Source organism: Nelusetta ayraudi, unplaced genomic scaffold (assembly GCF_046127955.1).
Source record: "Nelusetta ayraudi isolate G7.1 ecotype Tasmania unplaced genomic scaffold, CSIRO-AGI_Nayr_v1 ptg000060l, whole genome shotgun sequence".
Lineage (NCBI taxonomy): Eukaryota > Metazoa > Chordata > Actinopteri > Tetraodontiformes > Monacanthidae > Nelusetta > Nelusetta ayraudi.
Window position 1 is genome coordinate 3,289,651 of NW_027466110.1, and position 23,414 is coordinate 3,313,064.

The window sequence follows — 23,414 nt, forward strand, 5'->3', positions numbered from 1 at the left end:
TTTTTGTGAATAGCAGTACTTTTGTAAAAAACAAAAAAACAAAAAACAAAACAAAAACAAAAAAAACAGCAAACCACAACAGATAAAAAGTTTTATTTTTTTATTGAAAAAATGTCAAATGAAAAGAATAGACCTTAGGCAAAAATCTATTGAAAAATGTCTTTGGCTTTAACAAACACTACAAAACAAAAAAAGCAGAGGAAAGATTCATTAACCTGTACGTAAAAGTTACCACTGGCAATCGTGTGGCACAAGCAAAAAAAAAAAAAAAAAAAAGTGAAAAAGAAAGAAAAAGAAAACTTTCATAGAGATCTGTAACAATCTTTTATATTTCCTTAAGCTGTCTGTACAAATATCTTCATAAATTAGAACTTTTATCATCTAACCTAGAGGCTGTTTAAAATTTGTAACCTGTGTGAGCAGTTTTCTATCTGATGCACCTGTGTGACTCTTGACCCAGACTATGGCACTTGGTTCAGACACCACTAGCAGCATAAGACCTCACAAGACCGTATCGTTTCTCAGTCGTGGGCATTAACAGGAAAAAAAAAAAAAAACTCAAGTATAGTCCAATCCAACTGCAGAGGAAATGCCGCAGCAAGCCTGTCTTGACCTGAGACAAAGCAACAATTGTAATTATTTCAAGGAGGGACGACCCGGTGAGCACAACACTTTATCATTGTTAGTCTCTAACAGCCTCTGGGATCATCGGTTAGAAAAAGCAGCAGCTTTTCCCCCCCCCGGAACTGTGAGAGTGAATGTGAGTAGAAACATCTTGCTTCCCCCCACCCTTACAATAACAATAACACAAAAAAATAAGTCTGCATGAAAAAAAACCCAACAACAACCAATGTGACACAGGTGTATGCGGCCAGCTCCTGAGCGTGGCATTTGGTCTGGAAGGGGGGCGGGCTGGACCTGCAAACCCGACCTAGTACAGAGGAGAAAGAAAACTCTGAGGTAGATAACTGGTCTGACTGACCACCAGGTCGAATCACAGGCTCGTTGAGGACAACGTAATCAAAAGGCCGGCTTCAGATCCACTATGCACGACAAAAATTAAAAAAAAAAAAAAAAATCATTACTTTAGTGCTATTCTCACATCAATTTCGCTAATGTATCTACATGCTTGTCTTTAAACCCTTTGCATTTTTTCTTGCTAAAGTGAAAATCGTCAGTGGCACTTGTTGGGTCCAGGCCTTCCTTCATATTTGAGTGTGGTCCATGCCATTGTATCAGGTTTGTGAATGTTTGCAATGAATGCAACTATATATAATAATAAAAGGCACACTGTCCGAAAACTGCAATCCAGTTTGCAGAACCACTTTCGTCTTGCTTAAAGGTCCCATATGATGCAAAATTCACTTTAACAGTCTTCTCCCTTAAGAATAATAAGTATCTCTGTTAAGTAACTTTGTCCATTGATTTCTTCTGTTGTTCCAGTTGGAAGAAAGCATGGAATAAAACATGCAGTTCTGGAAATCAGCTCTTTGTGATGTCACAGAGGGCACTGATACCTCTCCCAGGTTAGTGGTGACACCCCCAGCCAGGCTCCTGAGACCACCTGGTGGGTAATGCTTGACTTGTCTCCTCCCCATCACATGGAAGGCACAACAAAGCATCAGTTTTAGCAGTGAAGCAAAAACCAAGGCTGTAAACACAGGGCTAAATATGCTGTGTACTGGAGATCACTAGAGGGTTGGACATTTTTTGAGGATGAATTATTGTGCGATGTTGTGACACTGCAGTCCGAGATGAAAAATAAACTGGGTACTGATATGGGACCTTTAAAGAGACACATTATGCTATTTTGCTGACTGTACTAGCTCTTTGGTGAAGTACACGACAACTCAGAGTGCCACGTTTGTGTCCTATCAATGAGCCCGGTGCAATTAAACAGACGTATGTCCTATTGTAACTGAACTTATTCCTAAGGTGTGTGGCAAGGCTTTGATAAGTTGTTTTTTTTTTTTGCACAATCAAAAGTCTGTGTTTCCTGTTTGTTAAAAATATAAAAACACACACGCACACACACACACACAACCCCTCAAAAAAAACCAAACAATTAACATCTATACAAACATTTCTCCCTTTCCCCAACCCACACAATTCTGGCAATTCCAATACCAAAAATGAGCCAAAGAAAATAGGCAAGATTCCAAAGGTGATCATTCAGCAGAAATTCTAACACAACAAAACATCCAGAAACATTTAAATTCTTCCTAGTAAATAAATATATAAAAAAAAAAAATCAACTGTGTAGTCATTTCATTCAAAAACACTTTACAATTTCTTTTACTATACTACTGGTTTTTGGGAGGGAAAAAAATAAAATAGAAAACAACCTTCTACATAGTTGATTCCCAAGGCAATAGCTCTCCGTGTTGGTCTGTACAACTACTGTATCAAAACTATGAAGGCAAAGTTGAAATCAGTCAGCATGATCAACCTAAACTACTGTACAAGAAAACAAAACAGAAAACACTTCACCAGATCAACACTCACAGCAAGCACAAGAAAAACATTTGCAAAATTTCTGGCTGGAAACTTTAGGGAAAAGAAATTAAAAATTAATCTGGAAATATGAACAAAAGACATATTTACTATCATGCACCTTTAACAGCCAGTCACATGTTTCCATCTTGTATCCTGCCGCATTCCACCATAAAAATAAACGCTTTCCAGTATGAAAATAAAGCTTACTACACACCCCCCAAAAAAGTCTCACCTAAACATTTGCCGAACCTGTGCAAAACAGTCAAAAAGTTCCATAGCTTCCGTTGCATTTGTGGACAGGACAGCTTCAACGGTGTTCCGGTTTTTACCTCAGCACTACTTGGTTTGTTGGTAGGAATATGGGGAATGATTGCCGGATGAATCCACTTGAGACGGCGCACTATTTTCCTGGGAAGGAAAAAAAATTAAAAATAAATATGTATATATATATATATATATATGTATATATATATATATATATATATATATATATATATATATATATATATATATATATGTATATATATATATATGTATATATATATACATATATTTTAGCAATTGCTTGTCTTCCCAAAACGTGTGTTTGTTTTTGACATGAAGAACAAAAACATGTTTTACCTCTACAGGAACAGCTGATGGCTGTATGTGTGCATACTGAGGGATATATGCTCCTTGCATAGGTGTGCTGGCGGCCATAAACTGCACATAAAGTGAAGAGAAGCAGAGTCACCTTTTTAGACTGGTTATTCTGAAACAAGCGTAACGCTTTGGCACAAGGAGAGGCCGTCTTACAGTTCCTGCACTGCCCAGTGAGAGGTGGCTCATCTGCTGCGCGAGCGGGGCCATCATGGAAGCGGGCTGTAGTGACATAGACGGGTCCATAGAGGGCGATATCACCGTGCCCTGGAAGACATGACAGCAGCTGAAAGGAATGTGTGCGCTCGGTGCTGGTTTACAAGTCTTTAAAGTTCTGGGAGACGGTCTGAACACGGACAACACAGAGAATTGAAAAGGTCCCGTGTGAGACCCATTTGTCAGACCTTGAATTATTACCATGAACACCATGGAAACAGTCCTGCGAGAAAACTGCATATCAAGCTCCACGGATCAACTAAAACTACAGCAGTGCTTTTTTTTCATTCTGCATGGGAACGCACAAGACCGGCTCGCTGGAGTGGTGTCATTAACCTGTAAATGCCCTTTGTGACATCACAAATTTCAGATTTCTAGGCTGTGTTTTACATTAGATTAGATTAGATATTCCTTTATTCATGCCTCAGTGGGGAAATTAAAATTGTTAGCAGCAGCAGTACACACAACAAACTCATTCACATATAACAGGTATAAAAAATAAAATAAGATAAAAGAACTAGAAGAAAATAGAAAAGAGCAGTGCAAAAAAAAACAGGCATGGATGTGTGTGAAAGACCTCAGCATGGTTGTTGCATGAAGGAAGGGGATGATATTGCACATTTTAGTCCAGCAAGAAAAAAACAGGACGGATTTTTCCCATTTCTGAGGAGGTGAATTTTGAAAAACACTCAGGTACAAAAATCATTCAGTGCCATAGTTGACTTGAATTTAACGTAAGAAGAAGGAAAGAAAGAAATCATGACAGCGGCTGTCAAGTCTGTTCTTCTCACCGGGTGTTGCATGATGTAGGCCTGATGGGGGACCCAGGAGGGGTTCTGCACCTAAAACATCACACAAACACTCTGTAAACACGAGCACATCTGCTATTTCCAGAGCGCACGTGCTGCCCACTGATCTGGTTGGCACAGCAACAAGCGCGAATGGCCACGGCGCTCTTTGTCACACATTTACAAGCTTGACCCAGAACCTCCGGGTGGAGCCCCAGCAACATGAATCCTGAAGGTATTTAAGTATCGAAGTACAACAAGTAGTATAAGAAAAAAGGGCTAATTTCAGTACCTGGTACGTGGAGATTGGAGACATGTACGGGGACATGGGCGTCTGAGTGAGCATCCTGCTGGAGATGCTGTACGCTGGTGGGAGGAATCTGAGGGTGCACAACGGAGCGTATAGTGGGAAACAAAAAAACAACAACAACAACAATAGCATTGGCGGACGGCACAGTGAGTGCAGCCAAGCGCAGGCTAGCGTGCCACTGTACGTGTGCTTACCCGTTTTGAATAGCAGCTGCGCTCGGGTCATACGTGAGCGTCATTCCAGCCTGGAAGCAAAACAAAGTGCAGGTTTTGGCCACTAAACCCAGAGACGTCACAGGGCACGTACAGTAACCACCGCATTACCATAATAGAACGCCTATTATGACCTGGCTGAGCTAACGCCTCAAACAGGTTCTACGAGGCTGATTAACAAATTGACATTGACAATGACAAGATGGGTATCACACTACTTGGGTATCACAGATGTGATGGTACAACGCAATTCAGGCGAAACAACATTTGCTTAAAATGTGCTGACGGTTCAGGGTAGCATGAAGTGAAACAAGCTTCCCACCAATATAAAAGAGTGTCTGTCTTTTAAGTCTAAGTAGAAAATTGGATTCTGGACAAACAAACTTGTGAGCATTTTTAAATGTATTTATTTATTTTTAATGTGTGTATGGTCCTTTGTAAGTTTCTAATGTTTGTTGATTTGTTGATCCTGTGCTTATACTGCTGGTTATGGTTACTGCTATCAGCCTCTTGAAAATGCGTCATACTTTTTCGTACGTCTCCTTTGTTTTGGACGACATTTGGTCAGTCCAGTCAATCCCATCTTGACACTCACCAGTCTGGAGTCGCCGTCCCTTCCCCAGCCTCGACAGTTCTGAGGGAATTTATTCTGACTCTGTCTCTTTTTCTGTCCGCCATCAGCAAACTTGCACAGCAAGGGCTCGGATGGCACTGAGGAGACAGCGGTGGGAAAATAAATCAAAGGTCTGCCACCGACACACACACACACACACACACACGCTTTAAACACACGCAGCGTCCGTCCGTCCGTCATCGCTCTCCTCGCTGCCTTTTGCTCCCTGTAGCCTTGAAATGCACATTTAGTGGCCGCCACCAGGAAACACAGACATTGAATTTGGCAGCTGCCAAGCGGTAATCCCCTCCCCACTCTGACGGAGCAGCCGAGACTATTTCAGTCTAATAATCCAATTAAAAAGCTTTAAAAGGGTGTGTGTGTGTGTGTGTATGTGTGTGTATGTGTGTGTGTGTGTGTGTGTGTGTGTGTGTGTGGGGGGGGGGGGCACACAGAGCAGCGCCTTTTCATTTTCTTTGTCTGCTCCCTCCTCCAGCAGCAGACTCACCGACTCCAATCAGTTATCTGACATCCTCATGCAAAAGTCAGTCATTATCTTTTGTGCATTGTATTGAGCTGTTTATTAAAAAAATAAATAAATAAATTAAAAAAAAAAAAAAAATATATATATATATATATATATAAATATATATATATATATATATATATAAATATATATATATATATATATATATAAATATATATATATATGGTCCAACGTCGACAATGTTACACGACAAAACGACATGTCGGTCTCACCTGGAACACCTGCAGGCGTCTTTATGAACTTTCCGTTGAAGTGAGAGATGACTGCGTCGCATTTTTCTGTTGATTCCATTCTAAAAAAAAAATCAGAGGGAGAGGGGGAAAAAATAATAAAAAAAGAAGCACACGGCGGATCATAAATTCATCAGCCTGGTAACTGCAATAATAAAGATGAGCTGGTACTTTCCAACACCTGCTTCCTTTCACTGTGGGTGGTTCGCTGCAAGAGATAACATGCTTACTGAGGGTTTATACGCTGCGGCTGCAACTTTTGTAGCCTTTAGCGTCCGGGGGCCACATGGGAGCCGTGGGGTTGGGCACGCGGCTATGTTCACGCGACGCCCGGCCGTGTAATTTATCGCGACATCGACGGCTCACACTCCCACACGCCGGCCGGTTTTGAACGCCCAACATCAGGTTGTGCGAGTACGACCGGCGCGGGCCTGCGTTGCCACCGCCTCAATTAAAGCGGCCAGTCATCGCAAAAGTATTTCTGAGGGAGCTTAATTTTCTTCTCCCTGAGTGAACGGCATCTTTTTCTGTCTACGACCAACACCCTAAAGTGTTCTGTGTAAGAACTCTTTATGTTCCAGCAGTTTCAAGGGTGTTTTTGTGGAATTTTGAGCCAAAAAAAAAAAAGAAATCCCCCTTGCTGAATTTTAAATGGCTCAGATCGCCTCGGGGCCCAATTCCACATGCAACACCGACCCTGTGGCCCCGTGAATTCAAGGGAAACAGACGACGGGCTAAAAACGGAGCCGACCTTGCAAAGCCCACTCCTCTGCTGCTTCCACTGGAGTCCCGCAGGATGCGTGTGGATATGACCTGGCCAAAGTGCTTCAGCATGTTCTCCAGCTCCTGCTCATCCATGGACAGCGGCAGGTTGGAGATGTACAAGTTGGTCGGGTCCTGCTCTTGTTGCTGCAGCGAGACAGAGAAGAAAACAAAGCCAGTGTCACGACGCGCACAAACTGTAACAGCTCTGGGCGCACGCAACCTGCAGGGAACACGAGATTAAGAAGCGTTGAAAGAATGCGAGTAGGACCGAGTCCTCTCGCAATGCAATCAACTCTTCCTGCTACCAGGTTTCTCACCTCTGCTTCATCTTCTGTCGAGGCAGCAAAAGGGATCTCAGCGATCGGTGATAAACAGATCAACAGATTTGCATGCGGCCCACTCCGCTTTAAGGCCCACATCAGCTGATTTCTCGCCGTATTTTAATAGCATCAGCAGAAACACAAGGCACGGCTACGGGTCCCAGGGGAGAGCGCCGCTCACCATTAATATTCATCAGCGCCTTGCGCCGTTCGCAGACCGCCTTGGAAACAGCTTGCATGACTAAAAGTAATGTACTGGCAGAAAAAAACACGAGAGAACGAGAAAATCACAGGCTGCATTTCAATAAAAATGCAGTGGAGGTGAGCGCACGCTGCTAGGCAAGGCGCCGAGGGTGCATTAAGCCGCGTTTTCCTCTACACACGCGACATTGGCAAGAATTTAAATGTCACATGCAACACGTGTCGGCTGCAGAATCGTAGGGACTATTAGTGGCTCGCTGGCATTATATGGACGCGACGCCATCGTTCCTGATGGAAAAAGACGTGGGACTCGATCAGAGACATGAAGGGGCTTGTGGAATCTCAGCAAAACAGTGTGCTGTGTGTGCCACCAAAGGCCAAAAAAAAAAGAAAAACACATTAAAAAAGGCCTTTATTACTGCTATATTAACAAAAAAAAAAAACACTCAACGAGCATTTGTAGCCTCCCTCAAATTTGTGCAACTCTTGGGATGTTGATAACTGCCCTGAATGATCCCTTTTAATATTTTCCAAGACTGCAATTATACAACAAGGGAAAACTGAAACAACACTGATTGGCCTGACACAGTTGTTCAGCAAAGGCACTTTAAATGAGTTATTATAGAACAAATAAAAGGCAAAATCCTTGTTTGTGTAGCAATCGGGGAGGGGGAGTGTGACAGCGAGAATGACCTTAAATGACGGCAAAAGGACAGGAAACCCTTATCTGGCCACTTCCCACCACCTGCCATTGTAATAATAACAAGAGAAAGCCCAGCGAGCGCAGCCAGGACGGACTTAAAAAAGAGAATGAAAAAAAGAAAAAAAGAAAACAGGAACACGGACCTTTGTCAGTGAGTCCATTAAGCCCAGACAAGCGTCAGCAGTAGTGAGTACGAAGCGGGACTGAAAGCCTCACACTTTATGAAGGCATTTCCATTCCACAATACGGAGATTAAACTTTCGCCGTAGCACCTCGGAGCTGCTCTATTTTAATTAAAAAAGGAAAATGGGTGCACGGAGGCATGTCAAGAAGCTCCGCGGATCCCACGACACGGAAATGAGGCCAAGGGTTCTCAGTCACCGCTGCATGGGAACTAATTTCCACCAGGGTCCAGGTTGCCATAACAACACACAATTATTTACTTCCTTTTCTGAAAGTTAGCGAAGGGAACATGCCTTAAGTAATACAGTCTTACTTAAAGCTCCTCATCTCGAGGAGTAAGTAAACTGGGCGTGTTGGAGCCTCTGATGGCCGGCTGCCATTAAAAACATTCCCCACTTCACGACTCTGTGAAGCTTCCGAACACCGGGATTGATCATCTGAAATGACATTTTCAACAAACAGCCGGCGCTGCTGCCTGTCTGAGACAATGACTTCATGCATTTCAGTGCGATACTACTGTTGTTTTTCTGCCTTAAATCCCTTTATTCATTTTTTTGGCAATGAATCGCAAAAAGACGGAAGAACTGTGGCTTTGATGTAGACAAACTACATTAAACGCTTCATTTGAAACTACAGTTTTCAGCTGCATTGCTCTGCCTATTAAATAGTTAGATTTTCTTTTTTTCAATGTTGGTATCTTGCTTTCTTTAATACGTGCTGATTTTGCCATGCTTGCAACACTTTATATGGAAGGCTGGCTCAATGAGAACATGGCTCTGGATCACTGCATTGTGTGTATGCAAACACGGTCAGTGTGACTGCACGACTTGAATGGACGCGCTGCCAGGATTACACTGTAATGAATCCTCACCTTTGCCATCTGAGCCGGGATGCCAGAGGACTTGAGCGCAGCCACCGCTTTCTGAGCCGCGGCCGGGCTGTCAAAGTCCACGAAGCCATATCCTGCGGGGGCGGGTGGGGAAAGGGGCACAAACGGGAGGATGTCGTCAATTCATTCTGCAGCCAGCATCAAAACAAAAAACAAACAAAAAAAAAAAAAAAGCCCAGACGTGTTGCTGTAACAAACAGTGACGCTGACCCCACCCACCCTGCGTTTTAGCAGCTCTACCTCACTGTGTGACTTCAAAAAGTGCCCTTTATGTGCGCGCGAGGCAGGGAGTTTAAAAAGAAAAAGTGCGGATGAGGCAGAATCCAGGGTGACGTGGGCACGGCTCAGGTCAGCTCTTTGTCCCCGGGGGAGGGGGGCACACACAGGGTGAAGCCACAGTCGCAGCTGCTATATTTAACCAGTACAAGATAAATGGCGGCGAGCGTGTCGGGACTGTTTCAGGTGAGAAATAGGTCACGTCTGGATTAAAGGTTGAGAGGCATTTGTTGCATGGGATTCTGAAATGAGATTCGCATAGCTTTAGGTTTTCCATTTTTAACCAAAGCTACAAGCAAAGGCAAAGTTGTAATTATACATTGATTTCTTTTTATTATTTTGTTAGGAAGGTGGTGAACAATACATAGTCTGCATTAAAAGGTAAAAGGCAGTTGTTTGAGACCACCCCGCCCCCCAAGGTATCCCTAAAACCACCTCCAGCCTTCTATTTAAAAATCAGCCGCAGCTTTCCAAGGTCTTTAACGGTGTCCCCTTTCACCGACAGCCTTTGATTACCAGGCATCTGTATAATCCAGGGGCAGAGTGACGAGGCGCTCACTCTCTCTCTCTCCCTAATCCCCCCCGCAGCACCGCAGAGAATCGCTGAGTCCCGTTTGGGGAGACGAGGGAGCGTTAAAACGGGAGCCGGACAAAGGCCGGCGCTGTCAGTCAAGCAGGAAGGGGAGGAGTCCGGGCCACTTCCTTTGAGGACCCACCCACAGCTGTGACACTAGAAGGAGGCTTAAAATAACACTGGGCTGGGAGGCAGCGTCAAGCAGCCTGACTGTCTGTTTCCTGACCTGCCCGGATCACCCGAAGACAACTGCATAGCTGCTGCGTGACTGCATGCTTGGCGGCCGACTCACACGTTTTTTTTTTTTTTTTTTGCGTGTCGCCGGAGGTCTGCTCTCTTTTCTGCTATGACGTTGAGTAAGAAAAGAGACCGTAGAAGAAAAACAACCTTGCGCACCTTTGCATTTGTTTGTGGTCTTGTCCAGGATGGCCTTTGTTGACACGATTTTACCGTACCTAGAGGGGGAGGGGTGCGGGGGGGGAGGAGTGAAAGGTGAGCCAGTGTCAACTGGATTATGCAGCAGACGGAGCCAGTTATAAAACACACACACACACACACAGAGTCACACAGACGCACAGAGAAGCAGGGTTGAGCAACAAGCGATGACATCACTGTTAAAATATGAGAAACAGGAAGTGGTTTCTATGGCGTGCTGAAAATCCCCACCATCAGAGCGCGAAAGCTTCAACAGTCCCCTTTTTCTCCAGCCACTGAAACCGAGCTTCATAGTAGTAACTAGTTTTGGATCATTTCCGACAAGTTGGTCGATGAGGGTCGATTGTGTAATTTGCATTGTGAAAGACGTGGAGAAAGTTGTTTTGTTTTTTTGTTTTCTTTTCTTTGAAAAATAGCACGGTGTCGCTGATCCAATCAGAATCGGAATACGTTATTAATCACTTTCGGGAAATTCAGTTTGTTAGGCCTTCCAGTATTAGAGTGCAAAGTATTTATGCACATAAGAGTCATATGAACAAAAAAAAAAGTTTTTCACAATGACATGTGCTTGTACATGTGCACTGCGAGCACCGAACTCGGGAGGCTACGAAAGCCAGAGCCGGTTTGTACTGTTCCCACAGTTATGACGTCGTAACCAAACGATAGACGACACAACAGTTTCTTTACACAAGACCAACTATGGACGGTGGACATGTAGACATTTAGGATCCTGGCAGCCCACCTAGGGGATGATGTTTCATCCTGGGATTAGGCTAAACGCTCAAGTGGGTGAAAGTGCATGAACTTGAAACCTCTTCCTTATCCGGCGCTGATCAGAGGACCATGTCTGACACGTATGTGAGTGTCGTCCAAGAGCAAGGCCTTCCTCTTTTGCCGGTTCTCATAGTTACTTGACGTGCTTTCTTAGGAAGGTGGTGAACAAATTTTTTTGATATGCAAAACATTTTGACGACAAATTTATAGAGGAAGTGACAATGTGGGACATCCTGTAGTCTGCATTCCACCTAAGTGTAAAAATCCCCCCAAAACCTGAAAGGAGCAAACAGTAAATAAAAGAGTCTGACACGTTTGTTTCAACATGACTCATAATCTTCAAAGCCTTATAAACGTAAATGTGGACTCATGGTTGTTGCCCTTATCAAAATTGGCCAAAGCAAATTTCCTCATCATGCACCCCGGTGGTTTACGTTAAGGCAGGACGGCTCTCGGAGAGCTGTGTGCAAACCAAACGCTGACAGCATCTGTCATTAACCTGGTGTACGACATGTTGTCTGCAGCTATCATCATCCACACACTGTCCTTTTGTTCCTTGAGCTCGTTTTCCCAAAGAAAAAATTCACATGATGTCTGGAAATGTTTTTTTCTCTTTCATTAATCTGAAAAACACATATTCCCATTCACAGTCAGCCAACAGTGTGATAAAGATTAATAGCACATTGCATACATTTCCTTCTAACGCTCCATGCCAATACAAATCTCAGCCAGACTCCAGACCTCAGCAGGCCCCCCCCCAAAAAAAAAAAAAAAAAAAATCAATAGCAGATCAATAGCAGATAATGACAAGAGGAAGTGCGGTACTCACGGCTGACAGAGATTGACCAGGTCATGGTCGGTGGTGGAAGGGGACAAGCCTCGGATGTAGAGGTTGGTTTTACTGAGCTGGTCCCAGCCTAGAGTGCTGCTGCTGCTGCTGCTGCTGTTGTTGGTGCTCGGGCTGGGAGGAGCCATCAGGTGTGACGAAGGAGCAATGAGTGGCTGGAAACGGGCAAAGAAGACAATTTTCAACTTGGGATGTTTGGGGTCGTTTGTTTCTTTTTCCAAAGTGCTCAGTCGATATGAGATTCCCAGGGACATCGGAAGAACAGTTCAGCCAACTGAACGTGACATCTGTATCTAGCTGTCGCACTTCACCATATATTGAACAATTTAAAGATGTTCTGTTTCTTACTTTGACAATGTTGATTACGTCCAAAATATTAATTTCATCCTACACTTCCATGTGCAGTTAACAATGTGTGTATACAATGCTGAGAATAACCAGCATCCTTTTGCGTGTTAATGTGTGTCTCCTATGCCCCCTGGTATGTAACACTGCTGAGTTTTGTCTTTTCCGTGAAACTATTTTCCTTTACTTTCTAGCAGTTCATCTAATTTCCCCAAGGCCTCAACAACCATCACTATTGGAGAAAAGTGAGAAACTCTTTTTTTTTGAGGAATTGAGGAAATTCTATTATTTCTTCCTCAGTTAGGTGAAAAGTGGATTGGAGGGTGGGAGAGATAAGAATTTAATGGGTTATTGGGTGACTTCCTAAACTGCATGCATTGCAACTGTGAGGCACATCGAGGTGGATGAGGCAAATGTTTCTCCAAGAAAAAAGGAACGACCATAGCTTGAGAGGAGCAACAGCAGCCTAAACCATCTCCGGCTTCTAAAACCCGAACAGTGATTCGACCGTTCTGGAAAAGCTCCCTTGGCCAGAGTGAGGCGAGGCATATCGCTGCCACTGACCCCTTTCACATGCCCATCATCATTTGGTCCATTGCTAATTTAAAATCTTGTCCAAAGCAGCTTTAAGTAAGCCTAATCCCTGTCCATCCTCGGATGGTGGAGTCAAGTCATGTTCATCCAATCAACATTCTTGACATCAAACGCCCCAATGACCACCCACCCCAACCTTTCCTAGGGTTTGATGTGGCAGCGGCGGTGGCATTTCCCTGCTATGATTGGTTGAAAAAATGCCAGCGGAGACACAGAATTGAAGTCAGTCCATCCTTTAAAAAAAAAAATTCAACCCGGTGGTGATGACGAGTTAATTTTTAGGTTTAGTGAGGTTAAAGATGAATATTCTAACAAGTTTTCATTCAATAACCTCGTTATTCCTGAAGATATTTGATGTTATTGCTTTTGTTACACATCTGCAATAATCAATGACAACTGTCACAGAACAGCACGTTTGAATCGGGAATAAATACGTCTCACATTCCATGAAAGACCAAATCATATACGAAACACACATAAACCAGGAAAAAAGGCCATAACGTACTGAGGGAGGTGATATTTGCTGGATTAGTGCGACTTCACCGTGCTGATCTATATCTCTGCAGAAGCATCGCCACCACCTCCACAGTCAGCACAATCAGGGTCCTCAGGGGCCTGTAGCTCTGACACCAGACTCACAGTGATGGTAACACGGCCTTAAGCTGTCAATAAGTTACTTGTGGGTTAATTATTTTAGACATCCTGACCTTAAAATTGCCATCAATCAGGAACATTTATAAATTCAGTATGGATTTAGCGATTAGTCCCAGCATCCTTCTATCTGCCCTTATAGAAAAAAAAATTCTAAACTAATGTTGCCATTTTTTAAACACGCTGATTCTGATTCTCTACTGCATAATATCAGTTTTACCAGCAGAGGCCCTGTCCATCATGAGAAAAGGATAACTAAGAAAAAAAAAGGGGGGAGAGAATTCTGCCAGGGATTGAGCAACCCTGCGCTCTCTTTTTACAAGATACAGATGTCCTTGTCTGCGAGAGCAGAGCCCTCAGGGGATTCGTCTTCCTCTTTACTATCCAGCCCTGATTACCCTCCCGTCCTGCCCTCCCCTCCCCACCACACCCTCCCATTCCACCTCCCACCACCCCCACTGAGGAATCACAAGCTGAGAGGAAGCTGATGGAATCCAAAGCATGAAGCGCTGACAGGATTGAGCAACCCGTGTCTGGACCTCAGAGGATCTTCTCTTCTTACGGTGCCTCACACAAGTTCTCCACACTGATTTCTTTTTCTTTTCTTTTTTTTTCTCAAATCCAACTTTAAATGTCTGCAGCTGTGCCACAGGACGTCATAGCGACCACAATTTCAAAGCAGGGCACGGGGGGGCCACGCCGCTGCACATATTAAGGAATAGGTTACAGATAATTAATGACGTATGTGTGTATGGATTTAAGGCATGGCCTCGTTCTCCAGTAGCTGGCACATAGGACAAATCAATAAAACTGCTGCTGCTGCTACTTGGGTGACAGACAAGTGATATGTTGTCACAAATGCATTATTCAACAGTCTGGATGACAATAAATGTAAAATATGTCTCAGAGGCTCTCCTTGCTAAATTCCCTGCATGCAGAGGTTAAAACTGGCTCTGCAATGCCACCGCAGCGGAGCCAAGCAAACAATATGAGAAGAAATCCCCCCAAAATATGTCCTAAACTGAACAGAGCAGAGTCGAGTCAGACTCCAGAATGTTTTCGGCAGGTCGTGCCAGTGTAAGCGAGCAGATAGAATGTCAACATAGTCTCCCTTCAGCTCTGGTTGCATTGAACAGTAAATGGACCCAATGCCAGCGCATAATATACAGTATGTCATCACGAATTGTTAAACTTAAAGTGAAGTGAATTATTAAGTCCGTGCCACACCAAAACAAAAGGACAAACCTGGATTTAAAAAAGAAAAAGAAAAAAGAAAAAAGAAGGAGCAACCCTCGCAGAGTGCCCTCCACTCTGTCATTTTAACCAAACGAAATGAAACGGGCACAGTTTCCCCTTTTGGTCAGTGGAGATGAGAAAAGAAGTAGAGTTTAGACACGTCTACTGCGAGATACAGCGAGGAAGGGGAGAGAAGGCGGCAGCTTATCAGCCGGCTCCAGACTCACAGCGCCTGTCATATCCGAGCTGGAAATACACAAGGCTTCCAGTAACACGGCCTCGCCCATGGAGCTCTGGCCACAGGACGGCAGCGTGAGCTGAGCGCGGCCAGCACATCTGCCTCCTCAGATACAACAAGGCATGTTTTTGTTTTTTATAAAAAAGAAACACGGTGAAAACCAATCAACAGACATAAGGGGGTTATAACACGTTCGACCAACTACATACACACACACATACTGTACATACATATGTATATATATATATATATTCACATATGTATTGATTGCAGGTATACACAGTGGGTCACCCACTCCTCACTACCTATGGCTCGTGTTACTGAGACCTATCTGCTGTACAATGCTGTTGCCAACTTTACAAGTGCAAGCCTATAACCACCTCATCGATGGCGCCTGAACATCAAGAACTATGCCGTGCCACTGGAACGAACAGACAGGCAGACAGACAGACAGGCAGACAGGCAGGCAGGTATGTCTGCCTGTCTGTTTTTGTTATTCAGCCAGTGTTGAACCCGAGTCACAGCCCCGCGCTGCGTCTGACAATCAACAGCATCTGACCCGAGCTGGGGGCGGGGGCGCGCGGGGATGGGGGGGGGGGTTCTTACGAACTCTCTCTGACACACACACACACACACACACACACACACACACACACACACACACACACACACACACACACAACCACACACACCGTTGTTGATTCGAGTCAACTACTAAGGGAAAGTTTTTCTCTCTCTCCCATCGCCGCCTCAGTTTAGCTGCTGTCAACACAAACACAGCGCTTTTAAAAGGCGGCTGCTCGGACGGAACGACTCACTTCCGTTCACACGGGTGCCCTACTACCCGGTTTTGTTTTGTAAATACATGTACACAACTGTCTATACACACGAATGTACACGGTGTCGTTTACCTGCTTGCGATACGGAGTCCTCGGCGGGTTTCCTGTGTTTGCGAAAATCATCCTCAGTTCGAACAGCAGAAGGCAGTTTCGACTCAGTTTATAGGGCGACACGCATCAGAGTCCCCGCGCAGCCTTCATGAAAAGAATACACAACGCACACTGTATGTCTTAACGCAGACGGCTAGATAAGACAGATATCCTCGTCAGTTCGCCGGCTGTGCGAACACTCCTCTAATCATACTAGCCGCAGGCGTATGGTCCGCGTAAGACGTCGACTATCCGGCGTGTGGAGCTCCGTGAGGCAGTCCCTACCGACTCCGACAGCCCAGCTCGGTTGGTTGTTGACCGCCTTCATTGATTTGCGGGCGAGCGCAGCGCAGCGCAGGACGGACGCCGCCACGGCGGGACAAACCATTTCACCTCCTCCTGTAGGGGGGACTCTCTGGCGAGGGTTGAAAGAGACACACAGCCAGTTGACTCTGTTCTACTCGGTTGACTTTCTTTTTCTTTTTAGAGAACATTTCTGTTTGGTTTGGAAAGAGGCACGGCTCAGTGTGTCATGATTTAAGAAGCCCCCCCTTTACTCGCGTAAATGTGTAATTTTCGTTTGTAGCAACCCCCCCCCCCCCTCCAAACCCAAAACCCAACCCAACCCAACCCAACCCAACCCCATCCCCTCTCGATGATGTTTGTGTATGAAAACGGCGCATACCAAACATTCCACCGTGCGGCTGGCTCTGGATGAGATATTCTGCGATGAGTTCAAATAAAAATAATAATAATAATACAAATACAGGTAAAGCAAGCCCAGCTATGTCATATGCGCTTTAGTAAGTTATTTACATTAACTACAAATTGTGATAAATTGGTAAGAACCCTGGAAAAGAAAAGAAAAAAATCTTGACGACCCTAAAAGCTATGGTTCTCTTAAAAAACAAACCCTAAATGGAATGAGTTAATATTACACACTCAGCCATTACATTTTTTTTTTAAAAAACCAACATGTGTCAATGTTGGATCTATGTTTCTAGAATTCAAAGCAGCACATAAACGCACTCCCCACCCCTCACACTTTCTTTTTTTATTTTTATTTTAAAAGAGGTCGTTCTTAGGTACTAAACATTTTATTACCTTATACTTTGCCATTGTATGAAAACAGATTACAACAATTTTCAATCAAGGACAACCTGATAATAACATATTATCTAACCTAAATAACAACACCCCATACATGTAATATACCTGTCAGAATTTTCATTTGGTTAAATGAAACGTTGTATTTGCTTAAAAGTAATTATGTCTCATTATTATTCTTATCTATCAATGCGAGATTAGTCAAGTCTTTGTAGACCCATAAAAGGATTAAACATTGTGGAACTCTGTCTTTACAGTAGTTTATTTTGTCTGCAGTATAAATAAAGTCATATAACTTTAACTCTGTCACCTGTTGGTTGTACAAATCAACTAATGACGACCTTCATAAAGGAACTATGCGAACTCCTGTCCTGCCATTGCTTTATTCCTAAACTGCTGATTCCCCCATTCATCCTGACTTTTTCCTTATCGAAACACTCGTTCTTTTCCCCAGGGAAAATACCAATATTCTTGAGCCTCACCTACACATGCGTGTATGATATGTGACATTCTGTCTCTGAAAGAGCCCAGAGGTCACCCAGCCTGCACAAAAGTTCACCAGGCGAGCAGGAGTCATTGGGTCAGCATTAGAGGAAAGGGAAATAGGTCTGATTCAGCACTCTGCTCAGGTTAGCTTACAATAAAAGGAGGGGCTTCAGGGTGGACAGAGAGGAAGGGATACTGTGTAGCGCTCTAAAAATGCAGGTGAACACGCTCATTGTGCGCTACTAAGGTCACTGTTTTTTTTGTTTTTTTTCATGACTTCCTACGATACAAACTGTTAGGCAGAAAACCTTGAATCAATCCAGATGGGCGTTTTTCACACATCAAACACGATGCGGTGGGTGAAAGAACGGGTAACTGCAAGTGTGGTATTCCTCTCCATTCATGATAGATGTAAAATAACTGGTGATGTAAAAACACTCGGCAGGCACGGGCATGCATAGATGAGCACGGTTACGAGAGCAGGAGGTAGACACAATAACACTCGCACTCTCACACAGAGGAGGGTATTTCCAAGGGAAATAAGAGAGTAGGGTTATTTTAGGACAATGCGCTGCTTGGCCTCGCTGCACTCTAAACAAATACAAAACAGCCTTGCAGAAAACAAGTGTGCACTGGAGTTGATGTCTGATGGAGGCTTCCTCTCTGTGTCACAATATTTGTGGGCCGCTGAAAACCCCACAATCCGTGCGTTAGGCAGCGGCAGGAAGCTCTTGGTAACAGCCATGCGCCTTCCTGCCATGTGGAAGGGTTGGCCCAGCGCTCGGAGCCCGCATCTTTGGCACCAGATTTATTTCCCCTGACTCTTGACTGTAAATTAGCCACAAAAGAGAGCTATGGATGCCTGTGTGTGTTTGTCACACAGAGGGGGGAAAAAAAGGCCTCATGTGTCAGTGGTGTTCATGACAACCCTGCACACTGTGTTCCCAAAAAACGAGTGAGTCACCTAACTGCTCGCATTAAATGACAAAATATAATATCATATGTGGGTCATTTTAGATGACTAAGAATCACTTGGTTTAATCAGGAATTTAGAAAAAAAAATAAAAGTGTTTGGAAAAAATGGCATTAACTATGTTTTTTTTTTGGTTATTCACTTTACTCACTCTTTGCAGTACTTTTTCTCTTGACCATTTTAGAAAAGACATCAGGAGTAGCAGCAGCAACGAAAGGTTTCAATAGTAACCTCCTTAAAGTCACTCCTGTTTTCAGCAGTAGCTTCAGGGACTATTTATTCATAGATGCGCCCTCACATTCTTAATCACAAACAAAAAAAAAAGTACAATGAGAGGAAAACTTGGCCGCAGCAGGAAGGGTGTTATTTGCAGCTTTTTGCTGCTCATTTTGCGCATGTCAAACGTCCTCGAGAACGAGAGTCATATGCGCACAAAGAGACTTCTTTCAGTCCTGCCGCTGACATAAAGAGCAACACTACTGGGCTCTTTCATTGTGCACATTCTGCAGCCAGGCAACTCTCTGAACTTTATTGTAAACATTGTGCCGTGCTGTTTTTGTCCCCGCCACAATGCAGTTGTCCACATTCTCGTTTATGCATGCACCTTGACAATGATTTGAAAGATGACTTTGGTGCCGTCCAACTGCCAATAATGCTAGAATATCACAAAAAATACAACCGCCTGTCCCATGACGCCCACTCTCCCTGACTTTCATTGGCCATACTGCTGTGGTCATCTCTGTCAGTGGGTCTTACATAAAGCTCATTCCCGGTGATGAAAAGAGACCGCATAAATGGATGAATGTACCTCTTCTACTTCTGGAATCATTGGCTCACTAAAATAAAACTGAAGGGATGCCTTCATGAGGCAAAAAAAAAATAAAATCATAATTTCCTAGCTAATGGTGTGATTGCATGGCAGATTGCAACAGTCTATGGGGAGCAGTGGAGATGTGGCTGGTAAATTTTTCATGAGCCTGATTAATGAGGACTACGCCACGGTTCTTTCTGTGAGCCGAGCTGCCCGCAGGTCGGGGCTTTCTTCACCACTAACCTTGTATGCCCCTCAGCTTCTGCATGTCTGCTTCGTTTTTCGCTTTCTTCACTTTTCTGTAAGACGCCATTGTTTCATATTTAGTTCTGAAGTGTGGTGGTAGCAAATGCAAAATCAACTTGTGCCAGTTTTTTTTTATTCTCTCTCTCAGAGTTACTTTAGGGACACATTCAATGGAACTCTGCCAGCCAGGTGTTTGTTCCACCCTCACAGACCACCTCAATATTTTTTCTAGAAAAAGGTAAGTAAAAGGAGTGATTTTGCAGGAGGCTGTAAACAAAGGAAGGAATGAATATGCTGTCTGAGAAAAATCCACAAAGTTTTTTTTGCTAATTAATTGGGAAGTCTGGGATGAAAACTAAAGCCCTGTGTTATATGGTGCCCTTGAAACATGTCACAGTGCCTTGCAGGCGTGAACGGTAATAAGAGCAAGGTGCTGTTTGTGGATGCCAAAACAGAGACAAAGGCTCACTGTTGCACACAAAGATTAATGGGAAGCACCCAAATATTGATTTTAGGGGTCCAAATTGCCTTATCTGATTCTGACAAATGAAAAATCAATGTGTATGTTTGAGTACCGCCAGTTAAACATAGTTGGCTATCTTCAGTGGGTTTGGCCTCTTGACATCAAATCAGATGAAAATGGGCATTTGTGTGTACTTCTTATTACATTTGGGTTGACACATTTCACAGAAAGTTAAAGTCTTATTTTAAAAGCACGCATTCTCTTTAAACAAAGTGGCAGCTAAAGCCTTTTCTTACACATGATTAATTTCAACTTGCACAGCAAGACATGCGGTTGATCCCCACTTTAATGAAGATGAAACAAAGAGATACTCGGGCATGTTGTAATTTGTTCTGCCGGAACTAACTAACTTGATCAATGAGTGGTTCAACTCTTGCGCACCAGCGGCAGCAAAGAGAGAGAGAGAGAAAAAAAATGCTCTCAATTTCAGTCAGTTATTCTGCAAGCATGCACGAAGCTCCCTTTGCAGTTTCTGTTCATGCTGTTCTATCAAGAGGAAGTCTCGGGAAGCCTAAGGAAGGAAGCGAATGCATAGAATTTTCTGCATAGATAAAATGGCCGTCTTTGGTTCACCCTTGAATTCGGCAAATAACCGTCTTGACGTCTGCAAGAGTCTTTCAGACTGCTGGCCGGCAACAATATAAAAGCCAAAGATTAAAAAAAGAGAAAAACTGTGTTTAGTTTAGTATTCTTTTGCAGATTCTTCTCACAGTTGCGCAATTTACTCATCCCCACCCCGTCCTCTCCAAATACCAGGAATCCCCGGAGGCCTGAGTCTCAACCAAAACAATTTTGTATCCAGCTCTTGATGCGACTCAAACTGGCTGGTGGCAACGCCTTCAAGTCACACACAAAGATGACCCTCCCCAGCCTACGTAGGTCACTCTGTCCTGCCACTAAAATTTAGTGCAGCAAAGAGCACAAACGTATACACCTCAGTCAGGATGTGCACCTCTTCCCCTTTGTAATCTTTTGGCCTCTTTACATCATTCCCATCCCGCGACCTAGCTCTGGGCTCCTGAAATCTGATCTGCGCGCTCCCCCTGCTTCTCCCTCCTCCTCCCCTCCCGCTTCCCCATCGACATGCCAGAGATTTCTGCTCTGCCCTCCGTCTGACTCGGAGACCTACAGCAGATTGTTTGGTTTGCCAGACGCAGAGGAAACGTGGAGGGTCTCTTCACTGGCTTGAGATTTACTGTTGAGCCCCACCAGCAGGCTCTGGTGCGACATGTATCCAGTCTGAGTGTGCGTGTGTGTGTGTGTTGGGGGGGTGCTCGCCGCAAAAGCTAGCTCGGCCTCCTTTTCACGCGGCAAAAGGAAAACAGGAGTGCACATTAGTAGATGGTCTCATTAGTGGCCTGAGCACCAATCATCCTCCCCTCCCACCAACTGCAGATGCGGATCATTCGATAAATTGTATACAGCAACGTTCTGAAAGTGCAGAAAAGACACACAACCCCCCCACGCCCCCCCCCCACGCCCCCCACCACCACACACACATCTGACCCTTTGATGTGTGCTCTTCTCAAGGGTAAGCCGCATAATAATGGAAGAGGACACCACACCTCTCCTGGGATCTTCCCTGCTCAAATTTATGGGGCCTCCCCGCAGCTCTGATGTCATCTCGTAAGTGGTGAGGTCAAGCTATTCAACACAAAAAGAAAAAAAATCACCTTCAGAGACTTGCTTTTTCCTGCAAAACGTCCCTCTGTTCTCTGCTGTGCACACTGAGCATATGCTCGAAATCTTTTAAGCGTCTTCAAACATCGGTGGTTGAAAAGATGAGGGTACAACAGTGGATCAATAAATTAAAGGACCAACCCAGACAGAAGAGAAATACACTGTTGTGTATCGGGTATTTAAACAGTTGCATGTCCAGTATTGTTTTCCTTCATCATTGATGAAGAAGAACACATGCCAAAAGCATTTGCTGATGGTGCGGCTGTGTGCTCTGCTCTCTCCAAATCTGATTGTGTGATATTTTTGGGTACCATGAGCAAAATTTTTAATATCCAAAGCGGCATTCTGGGTAATAAAACTTCCTCCCTGGGAGAAACGAATAAAGGAGGCATTAAGGGCCAGAGAGACATAATTTTGCTTGTGGTAGATGATTTGGAGTAAATAACTCGGAATTCTCTTGCACGGTTAAACAAACATTGCATGTCAGTGCACAACAACCCAACTGACAATCACAAGACAAGCATAATGTGTGGCAGCCAGGAGTCTAGGTCCAAACCCAGAGAGTGTCGCTTTGGATCTTCTTGGCAGGGGTGATATCTCCCAATTACACGTTTGAAGGGGAGATCTCGAGCGTGTGAATACGTTGGAGTTACTGCAACCTGCACTGCGCATTAAAATCCTAATTTGGTGTCTCTAGCTTCTGAATAATTGAGACTGCATGCAGCTTTGGGAGTGTAAATCATTCTAAGCAGGAGCAGAGGTTGATGCTGGAATGTCAGAGAGGATCACAGATGACCTCTGTGAGAGGAGTCCGGAAAACGATCCCCGCGGGAGCCAGGCCGCTGAAGTCCTGCTGTGCCTGCTCGGTTTATACCTCCATTTTGCTTTCACTATTAAGCAGTGTGCAGAATGAACCAAGCGGTGCTGTCATGAGCCAGTTATAAAAATGTAAGACTGCACTGTGAACCGACTGGTTGGTACATTTTAAAGGCAGTAAGATGGAAAATGTAACACTAGTAGTGTATTATTTAAGTAAAGATGTGTAATCTGGTGAATGTACAGTCTATTATGGGCAAAGGGTGAACGCTGCTGCAATTTTAAATGAAACCAAAAACTTACAAGAAGCGCAGGTGCCAGCACTAGCATGTTACGCACATTCTCTGGTGAGCAGCTCAGAAGATGCGTCAGAAAACTATTACAACATGAATCCCACACGCAAAATGCCGTCTGGGTTTTACAAAACAAATAACCACACTCCCATTTCGACACAATTAGACAAACAACAAAAACGGACTTACATAATGCCTGTTGTGGGGAGAGACATCTGGTAGCTGCTTGCAGGTCAAAGAGGCGCGACGGCTCTCCCTTTGCTGCCACCTGCCGGTGATTTCCTGTAATTTCAACCAGCCAGGGGCACTTCTTGGGCAGGTCGTCCTCCGCTGAGAGATGTTGCCAGCTGCTCAGAAATAAAAACCACTGTAGGCGTATCTGCAAAGTGATACTCGCGTTCATTAACCAATGAGAAATTCATCGTTTGATGGAGTATGTTGGTTTTCAACGAATATTTCCCCCCACAT

At 44.1% G+C, this 23,414-nt stretch overlaps 1 protein-coding gene across 2 annotated transcripts; it reads right to left on the minus strand.

Annotated features, from left to right (window-relative positions):
• Nucleotides 1-736: 736 nt before the first annotated feature.
• Nucleotides 737-23,158, minus strand: rbms1b (RNA binding motif, single stranded interacting protein 1b). Of its 2 annotated transcripts, none has more exons than XM_076040283.1 (13): nt 23,136-23,158; nt 12,001-12,173; nt 10,359-10,417; nt 9,095-9,186; nt 6,803-6,960; nt 6,034-6,113; nt 5,257-5,372; nt 4,644-4,693; nt 4,432-4,519; nt 4,143-4,193; nt 3,292-3,402; nt 3,118-3,198; nt 737-2,904 (listed from the first exon to the last, which is right to left on the minus strand). In XM_076040283.1, exons 2-13 carry the CDS (start codon nt 12,144-12,146, stop codon nt 2,833-2,835), a joined length of 1,104 nt encoding a protein of 367 aa, XP_075896398.1. In that variant the 5' UTR covers nt 12,147-12,173; nt 23,136-23,158; the 3' UTR covers nt 737-2,832. The 2 variants fall into 2 exon arrangements, with proteins under 2 accessions (XP_075896398.1, XP_075896397.1); XM_076040282.1 differs by lacking the exon at nt 23,136-23,158 and adding an exon at nt 15,994-16,356.
• Nucleotides 23,159-23,414: the final 256 nt, after the last annotated feature.